The sequence below is a fragment of the Trachurus trachurus genome (genome assembly GCF_905171665.1).
Source record: "Trachurus trachurus genome assembly, chromosome: 1".
Lineage (NCBI taxonomy): Eukaryota > Metazoa > Chordata > Actinopteri > Carangiformes > Carangidae > Trachurus > Trachurus trachurus.
Genome location: NC_139891.1, coordinates 8,731,153 through 8,741,082, shown reverse-complemented (window position 1 = coordinate 8,741,082; position 9,930 = coordinate 8,731,153). Strand labels below are relative to the sequence as shown.

The 9,930-nt window shown below is 41.8% G+C and overlaps 1 protein-coding gene across 1 annotated transcript; it reads right to left on the bottom strand.

Moving 5' to 3' along the window:
* Positions 1 to 1,162: 1,162 nt before the first annotated feature.
* Positions 1,163 to 7,207, bottom strand: chrnb3a (cholinergic receptor nicotinic beta 3 subunit a; the record flags this gene model as incomplete). Its single annotated transcript, XM_083971627.1, has 7 exons — positions 7,161 to 7,207; positions 5,019 to 5,063; positions 3,862 to 3,971; positions 3,198 to 3,711; positions 2,070 to 2,260; positions 1,483 to 1,699; positions 1,163 to 1,297 (listed from the first exon to the last, which is right to left on the bottom strand). Exons 2-7 carry the CDS (start codon positions 5,043 to 5,045, stop codon positions 1,163 to 1,165), a joined length of 1,194 nt encoding a protein of 397 aa, XP_083827753.1. The 5' UTR covers positions 5,046 to 5,063; positions 7,161 to 7,207.
* Positions 7,208 to 9,930: the final 2,723 nt, after the last annotated feature.

Genomic DNA, 9,930 nt, shown 5'->3' with positions numbered 1-9,930 from the left:
TGTATGTCCAAATTTTTGTCCATTTGCCCAATTTTTTATCTATAAACATATGGTTCTCCACCATCAATGTCTTTGACAGATGCTCATCAGACCTGTCCACCCTCCGGATTGTAGCTTCTGGCTTTTTCCATTTGGCAAATTTCTGTTTAAATAGTGGTCAGTCTGTTGACTCCTGCAGTTTTCAGATTATAGAGATTGGGATTGTAGGTAGAGGGAACCTGGAGCTGCCTCTCCTCAGTCTCTCAGGCTCCGTTCTTGGTGTTTTCCTCCACCAACTGTTTCTCAGGGCCACCATGCTGCCACTGGGAACATTATGTTTAACTAATCTTAACTGAGCTGTCAACCATTTCAGCCAGTTTAATGCTGCGTCCATATTTATAATGTTAAAAGACTGATAAACATGTTATATTACACACTACTACATAAGAATTAATGACATAATTATAAACACAAGTATGAACCTTAATTACAGGCTTATGTATTTGAGCTCAGTGCCCTTAAACTGGGACCAGAGCATTTAGCAATAAAGCAGCTGCTGAGTTAACATCCCCTTCATTTGATTTTCAAATGCAATTATATAGTAATATTACTAGATTGGACTCACATTTTAAAAAAAATGTTAAAATGCAGTTGGAGTTGACATTCTCATCACTAAACCTAGACATAATAGTGTCAGGGTCCCGAGCCACTTGCCCACTTTGCCTTTCTGTTATAAGTATAAAAACCACGCTGGCAAATTGATTGTGTACATCAGGTTTTTTTTTTTTTCAGTAATCCTCATTACAGCGTATACAGTAGAATACAACTGGCTGGACATCAAGGTGCATGTGACACACAAAACAACTTATTATTCATGAAGTGATATTGTGCATGTTTTGTGTGTATAATTACAATGTCACAGTTATACAAACATGAATATGTAAATCATACCATAACCTGTTTATTGCTCTCCGTACAAAGAATGACAAGTTGCATCTAAGACGCGACAGTTCCCTGTAGTCGATACAAGCCGCAAAAACCATAGCAGAGGGAGGTAAAAGTTTGTAGCTGGAGCTTGTTTCCACAACAGAAATACACAGTATGAATGTTTTATCAGGCTTAAATCAATAAATCATAGTTAAAGACGAAACTGGAAAACAGGACTATGTGAGTGTGAGTGTGTTCATGAAGGTGAGCTGAGGTACATCTGCAGAGCAGGGGTGAAGATTAGGACAGTTCCTAGAATTGACACTGTGAGGAAGGCCCACAGGAAAATCCTGTCCAACACCTGAGCCACAAACTTCCAGTCTTGTACTACCTGAAAGAGAGAGAGAGATTCTTCACGGTGTGTAAACATCTTTCATTCAGGACACAACAACTGCTCCGTGATCTTACTGAGCTTGTGCTGTGCAGAGCAAATGAGACACAAATCAGGAGTGAAGCACACAGCTACCAGTGTAAAAGTTTCAATGGGAATGGATTACAACATTGACCCCCTGTCACCTCTCGTATGAAGTGCTCCTTTTTGATGTGACGGCTGATGTAGCGAACTGAACTGGTGGCTTTCTCCAGCATGGCCAGCCAGGCTTGGTTCTCGTCCTCCTTCCCTCCGAGGGGGCCCCTCTGCTGGCTGCCGCTGTGGCCAGGACCCCCCCTCCTCCCTGCACCTTTGCGGGGCTTCAGCTCCGGGCTGCGCATCTCAATATCTGGATAGTGATATCTACAAACAAAATAAGTAAATGCTCAAATCATGTGTTAGAAATGTCTTTATGGATAAACCCCTAGAGATGTATCATCTCGTTTTCGAGGGGGTCCAAACATATAGACAAACATGAACTCAGAGCTCAAACATGAAAACAGACACAACAAAAACAAACAAACAAAAAAAAACAGTCCATAACAATAAAGCAAACAAAGGACAAACCACAGTTAACATAACATTGGAACAATACAACCGTAAGAAGGCCACAATGGCCAACACTGACAGCCCACACAGTATATATAATGATTACTATCAATTCACCAAATCAAAAAGAACGTCACATATAAATGGCTATGAAATGCAGTTGGTGCTGTATTATGTGTGTTACCTGTCAGTGTGACCCCTCATACACAACAGTCTGGGCAGTTTCTGAAGGAAGAGGCTCTTTACCCAGGGAGCCATGGGGTGGTAGGTGGCAGAGGAGCGGTGGTGGACGTTAATGACAAAGACGGTAACGATGATGGAGAAGGTGACAAATATCATGATAAATAGCAGATATTCTCCAATCAGTGGGATCACCTGAGGAAAAAAAAGACAGGAGTTTATTTTCCATAGTAACAACGAGAACTGCCGTGTTAGAAATCTTGAGTAGTTTCAGTCTATTTGTGTCGTAAATGTAAATAACTAATAATTATTTCCCTCCTTGTCTCAGCACTTAAACAGCCCACATCAACCTAACTCACATCTCTTGCTACAGGTGACTGTTCAGGAGTGGTTTACTGTGTGAGTGCTGCAGCAATGCTTCGCCTGACTGAGGATCATCTCTATAATCAGGTCTTTTCTTTCTCATGCTGATATTGGTTATTGTATTTCTTTGCTGTCGGGGATCAGCCACAGACCAATGAACTTGTTCAAAATGCTGCTGCAAAAAGACAAGATTACATAACTCCTGTAATCTTCACTGGTTACCGTTTTCCAGTTGTTTTTGTATATTTCATGACTATTACAAAAGTTAGTGCTAGGTTTTTTTTTAGCAGTGGTGTGGCTCTGTATCATTATTAAAGCAGAAGTAAGCGGAATGTTTGTGTTAATATAAGTCTTACATAGTTATATCTGCCGACAGCAATCACTTATATACTGTAGAGTGTTTGGTCCGAAACACGGGTCTGTCAGTCACTCTGCTCTGCTGTAAGCCGAGGAGAAAACTTTCCTTGTATCCTACAACCTTTAACCAATGAAGGAGAGAGAACGGCATAAAGGGGCGGTCCTCTCTGTGTGTGCAGCCAAGGGATGCTCGTGAATGTGGTGACGTAGGGACGACGAGGGCGGGGACTGCTAACTCCATCGGCTGACAGGAAGTTAGCCAAAACGACCGGATCGCTTACTTCTGCTTTAATTAGGACATATTGCAATTAAGATTACAATGAGGACAATTATGCAAAGGGAGAAGTATGGATTTAGTTAAAACTCTGAGATGAACATGGCTCTCAACAGAAACAACCTTTAGGCTACAAACCTTTGAGGATGAGGGGATGATTTCCTCTATGACCAGGAGGAACACAGTGAGCGACACCAGCACAGACGTGGAAAGCGACAGTTTCTCTCCTTCATCCGATGGCAAATAGAACACCAGCACCGTCAGGAAGGACAGGCCGAGGCACGGGATGATGAGGAAGAGGGTGTAGAACAAGGGCAGCCTCTTGAGGATGAAAGAGTAGGTGACAAACGGGTACCAATACACCCCATCCCTCCTGCTCCCCTTCACTCCTGTGGCGTTGAGGATCTCCCACTCGCCGTTATCAAAAAAGTCCTTACGGTCCACGTAGTGATCCACCAGGACCAGATCCACCATGTTTCCATCGTAAGTCCAGGAGCCGAACTTCATGGAGCAGTTCTGGCGGTCGAAGGGGAAGAAGGTGACGTCCATGGTGCAGGCGGACTTGTAGCTGGCGGGAGGAGTCCATGTGATGGTGCCGTCCCAGCGCACGATGGCTTTGGTCATCAGGGAGCCTTCGAAGCGACCGTCCGCACTGTGAAGGGAGGGAAAGAAGGCACCAAGCCAAGCAGACATGGTTAAGATGTGAATGAACACTGAGCAGCAGAAAGAGGCAAAGAGAGACAGGAATAAAGAAAGGAAGATTGATTCAGTTTACAAATGGAAAGAGTGCTGCATAACTCACTTTTCATAAAGGACGATGTCAGGCAGCCATATGGTCTCTGAGGGAACTCTAATGGAGGTAATACCTCCGTAGTCATCAGGATTCCACTTCAGCTTTACATCAACCCACTCCTTAAAAAATAAATACATAGCAATGCATTTTAGTATGATTATGTAAGAGAGTTGCAGGTGCAGCTTTTCCACTTCAGCACCATGGACAGCACCAGTGAACTAACTGCACACCGCAAATGGAAACTAATGTGTGTTTCTCGTTGTGTGGTTGTCCTCAGTTTGCTTATTGCCATAGCCACAGTCTTGTTTGTGCATCTTAGAGTCGACATCTTATTCAGTTAATCAATTTACTCTGGCTGGGTTCTTTATTGTGTGGCACTTTCCAATAACGTTCAAAGTGCTGCACATGAAAGGCATTCAAGATGGAAAGAAACACAGCACATATAAAAAGGAAAATGTGAAATTAAAAAGTAGATAAAAGCCGACTAGAACCCAATAAAACGGAAGAATAAAATTTACAGTGCAGCTGCACAGAGAGATATAACTGAAAAGCCCCAAATGTAATTTAATTAAAGGCAAATAGGAAAGTAATAAACTTCAATTCGAACTAAATAAAAGCTGGAGCAGATCGTGGATTTTTTGAGAGCTTGTTCCCGATATGTGGTGCTAAAAGACAACAGTGTTGATTTTCCATGATTGGTCCGCAAACTTGTGATGGATGACCTCAGAGGTCTCAATGGTTCCTACAATCAGAGCGGCCATTGAATGTTTTTAAAAACCAATACCAGTTATTTAAAGTCAGTTGTTTGACAAATGGCCAGCTCTGTTGAGTCTTAGTGAGGATTTATTTTTATGTTTTACTTTCTCTTTTCATTTCATTCTTGATAAAATCTAAGTCTTATAAAGGCAGGAGGCAAACCCTAGGCCAAAATCTATGCCCTGTCCAGATCTCAAACTGATTTAATGAAGGTCAACTGATGCCTTTATTTTCTGGGAATCTTACTGTATTGTATGTATTTATTTGGATAGCGTTGCATGATTTATACCTTCTTCCTTTGTTCTCAATTAAAAAATGAAATTTCATTTCTTAGGATTTATCAACTACCTTTTTCATGTACAGTAACTACTGTCTGTAGGCCCATCAGTATGAGCAGTGTTCATCCTTACCTGCCAGAGCCAGACATTAGTCGTCATCAGCTGGTTCTTCTCATCCTGCAGGAAAAAGGAAAGACATTTCTGTTCAGTGTTTAGAAATCTTTCCGGTGCTCACTGGGAATGACAAAAGAGACTAATGAGGAGGTGAGGAGCAAACCAGAAGCCGGAGACTAAAAATTTGAGAGAGATGAAAGAAAGCACTTAAACCTAGTTAGAAAAGATTTTCTTTTTTCCAAAGTGGGTTAATTGCTTCTCTTGCTTGCCACAGTGGAAGTGGACTGGAACAGCTCTGGGGTTAAGTGCCTTTAGGAAGGATATCTGCACCATTTAATGAGAGAGAGATGCAGAAGTGAGAAACTAAGTGCCAAAACTAATATATGTGCTGCTGTTTCTTTTGCCAGGATGAGGTATTGACGTGCCCCGTACAGAAACAGCTGAGAGACACGCAAAATGAAAAGGAATGGGGGAGGAGAGGGAGGAGGAGGAGAATTTTTAGCCTTTCAAAGTGAGCTATGTAAAAGTGGGTGCAGGAAGATCCTTGAAGAAATGTAAAAAGTAAATCTGGTGTAAAAGGAAAATCTATGGGATAGATTTTGTGGTTTGTTTGCCTTCGACATGGGCTGAGGCAAAGCTGATTGCACACCCGTCCTCTGTGAGTAAGAATTGATCTGAGTTTCTGAGGAGGTTTTTTTTGTTTGTTTGTTTTGAGATATAACAGAAGCCAGAATACCACAAGATGGCGCTCTACCAAATGTAATTTCTGCATGGCAGGAGTACAAACCTTTAAATGCTGATGTAGTCAAATGTGACCCTCAGTGGAGATGGGGGGAGGGGGGGTCTTTTGTGTGGGTGTGTGAGTGTGTGTATGTCCTTGTGTAAATAATGAATGTGATCTGGTTCCTCTCAGCCTGATGGCCACATTACATTCTCTGCCTGCTGCTGTGAAAGACCACTTTGGACTTCTCTTTTAACCTTTCCGCCTCCCTCTCCTCTTTACTCCCTTCCTGTCTCCCTTGAAATCCCTCGGCTCCTCACCTTCTTTCTGATTTATCCTCACACTTTTGTCTTTAATGTATCCCCTGTGCTACAGTTCCTCTACTGACCTCCCCTGATAACCACCCTCTCTCACATTTGTATTTTCCTCCTGCTGCTCACAGTACTATCTCATTTAAGTTTCATTCCCTCCTTCCTTCCTTGCTTTCCCCTTCTCATTCCAAAAAAATAACAACCATTAAATTAAAACTGTGTTTTATTAACCATGTTAACCACGAGGAAACTTAAATTCAAGCAGTGAATTTCATTAAGATGTTGTGCTGGTTTTGGTCTCATGGAAGCATTAAAGCCTCCTCGTCTGGCTCCAGTTTGCTTAAGGGCGCCAACGATGTTCAAATACTCTCATCTATCTAATAGTAATGTAATGCATAATGGCTGGCAAGGGCAGTACACAAGTATCACTGAAAAAATACAGTCATGTTCTCAGTATTCTCATTTCATTTTGTTTTTGTAACCTGAAATGACTTCATATTCTCTCATTTAAAAATATAGGCACAATTTACGTTCTGTTTGACTACGTTTGGGCCTAAAAATCAATAAGTAATTAAACCAGAAACCAGAAACACTATAATTCATGACAGGAAAATAACATACAAGTATAACTGAGCCATTAAGTTGACTGAATAATGAGCCTAATTCAGAAAAAAAAATCACTTGGTCTGGTCTGGTTTCTGTTCCAATTCAATTTTCTGGGGTGGTGGAGGGTATGTTGATGGAACTGGTGACCTCAGTATTTTTCAAATTCCAGCTATAGCTCAACATCTGTAAAACCATTTTACTTTTCATTGACTTTTCGAAGGCCAAACTGATTTGAGTAATTTACCTTCTTCTCCTCATCCCCCGTCACTATTACTAAAAATGTAAAGTGAGCTCACGAGCTGCATGCAAATAAGATGTAAAACGTTCAAATCAAGATCTGTTGGCTTATTAAAACACATGGTATTGATCCTGCTGTCAAGAAACATAATTGAACTGGGCAATGAGGACGGTGCACGGATGAGCTTTATATTCTCCCCACGGCCCATTCTATCCATATAAATTAAAATTATCCTGACCATTGTCCTCCCTGTGTGTTTGTGTGTCCGTGTGCTGTGTCCTTACCACATCAACCAGCTGTGAGATCTTGAGTCCGAAGCGTACGGTGATGGTGTCATTGGCGTGCTGGACAGGACGAACCCACTTCTGATAACCTCTGAAAAGGTTCCTCAACAACGAGTCCTCCAACTCAGCCAGAGACACAAAGTCCTCTTGAGCTGCAGGGACAGGCACAAGACACACAGGAATTAAGTCCGGTCTTATAAATAAGATAACAGTGTAGCTGATAAGTGCTGAAACTAATCAATAAATGTTACATAAATCTGCCTCCAAGTGTTTTATAGATGGAACAAGGCTGTGGGTCTACAGCTATAATGGCATAAGTCCTGTTTTGTTTGATCAATAGCCCAAAACCATGAGATGTTAATTCATCCGGTAACTGTTGTAGCTGTAAGCAGAAATAATATTGACCATGTTCATATCTTAGTTTAGAGTTTTAGCTTGCTAACATTTGCTTTTCTCCAAGTAGACCTTGGGCTGATGGAGATGTCATTACTTTTGCAGGTATTTGGCCAGAAACCAAGGTATTGACCGATGGAAGTTTTGACCTGATGGTGGTAGTAAATGAACAATTTAGGGAACATAAAAGGGGCCATATTTCATTCAGAGTGCATCAAACTTCATGACTATCCATCCTAAAGTTGTCCATGGCGTCTTAAAACCACCAATGCCAACCACATTGCATTATTAGAGAAATGGTCAAGGGGAAAGCTACATTATTAGGTGACAGGCAGCTCTTTTGTCAGCACTTTTTCTGCACATTTTATGCAAGTGGATGTTGCTTCAGGAATTCATCCTCTCGGTGTCACGACACGAGTGTCCATAAAAAATGTTAATTGGTAAAAGGTTTAAAGGCCGTTTTTTACAATCTGGACCTTATTTCTAGCATAAAATACGATCATTTACTCACCCAGATAGCTTTGGGGTCATTACAAGTCGGTCCGACGAAATTAGATCCAGCTGAGAGCTGCGTATATCCGTATAATGCGAGTCTACAGGGCAGCAGAATGCAGCCTCTAAATAACACATTATCTGCCACGAAACCCGTTCATTTCACAAATATTTTGTTATGATACGCTAGTGCTATTCCCCTCTGAGTCCGGGGTCTGTAGGTCGACCTACTAACATCTGACCTGGATGATATCATCTCCGACCGCGGCGCAGCTAGTTGCTACTGCTAATGCTAATGCTATGGTTCGTTTCTGCGTGTTTCCAACTTGTCAGAACAAAATGAGCAGCTGGACGAAGTTCAGCTTCCACAGGCTTCCTCTCTGCAGCCTGGACTCACTAAAACTCTGGCTAGTTGCGCTAAAAATGCTGAATGCCGAAGCAGAATGATTATTAACAGAATGAGCCGCGCAGCGGTCGGAGATGACATCATCAAGGTCAGAGGTTAGTAGGTCAACCTAGAGACCCCGGATGTTGATAACAGCTAACCCCGGACTCAGAGGGGAATAGCACTAGCGTATCATAACAAAATATTGGTGAAATGAATGAGTTTCGTGGCAGATAATGTGTTATTTAGAGGCTGCATAGAGCCCGATAGACTCACATTATACGGATATACGCGGCTCTCGGCTGGAGCTAATTTCGTCGGAACGACTTGTAGCCTAATGACACCAAAGTATTTTATGCTAGAAATAAGGTCCAGATTGTAAATTCCCCTTTAATTGCAATACAAATTTTAGTTTCCAAGATATTTCAGTCAGACCGACGTGTTGTTCTGATAGCCTAACATTGTCATGCCATTAAAACAGCAAACACTGATTGCCTCCGGCACTAAATTGTCAGGATCTGCTGATTTGATTCTCTTAGCTTTACATTATTGTTAATTGAAATCATGAGTATTTTGGTTTGTATTTGACTTAAAAATATGTGAACATTATTGGACTTTAGGTAACTCTAATGCAAAACAATGTTAACTGTAGCCGCCCTTATTGCTTATTATATATCTAGTTAACTGACATGCATGCAATATTGATGTGCATGAATACCCAGACAGATGTGCTCATAAATGTCATCTTCTTTCCAGTGTTACATGACTTTGAACATACAGAGACACAGTGGTGCGTGAACAAAGTGAATCACCTCTCCAGAGTCTCAAAAGGAAGTGGATGGAAAAATTAAGGCAGGGCCTGAGAGTCTCTCTCTCTCACACACACACACAGTCAACCCTGACCTGACAGCTGGTCATGGCCGAGTGAATGCATCTAAGCTCCCAAGGCTGACAAAATGATCATGTTGACATGATCACCTCAGACAGAACAATGGCCAGGGGAGACGAGCTGAGCTCAGAGCGCTTTGTGCAGTCAGGCACAAGACATAATAGTCAGTTAAAGAGTGACGCTCACTCTGAGCAGGAGACGGTGCAGCGAAGGAATGGCGCTTTCATTTCACCAGCCGCCGTTAAAGTGAAGACAGCTGGGAGATATCAGGTCTCTTAGGTAGACGATTACAGAAAACAAAACTGTGATGTTTTCCAGAACAAGTAAAATGTGTGTACTGTGTAATTCACTTCGGTTCGACTTCACTTCTCTGTTCACACCTCTGTGTAGGTACAGAGAGGTAAAACCCAGAGGAGCACAATGTAAAAACACTGTCAGTAAAAACAGTCTAAAAGACTGTTCAAGGACAATTTAATGACTTCTACTTTAGTGAAAGTTCCCATGCTTGGCTTTAACGGCTCATCAAAAGCTTCCAGTATACATCCTGTTGAACTGTCCTTCAGCAAGAAACTGAACCGCTTCTCTGTTACTCACTGTGTGTAACTAAGATG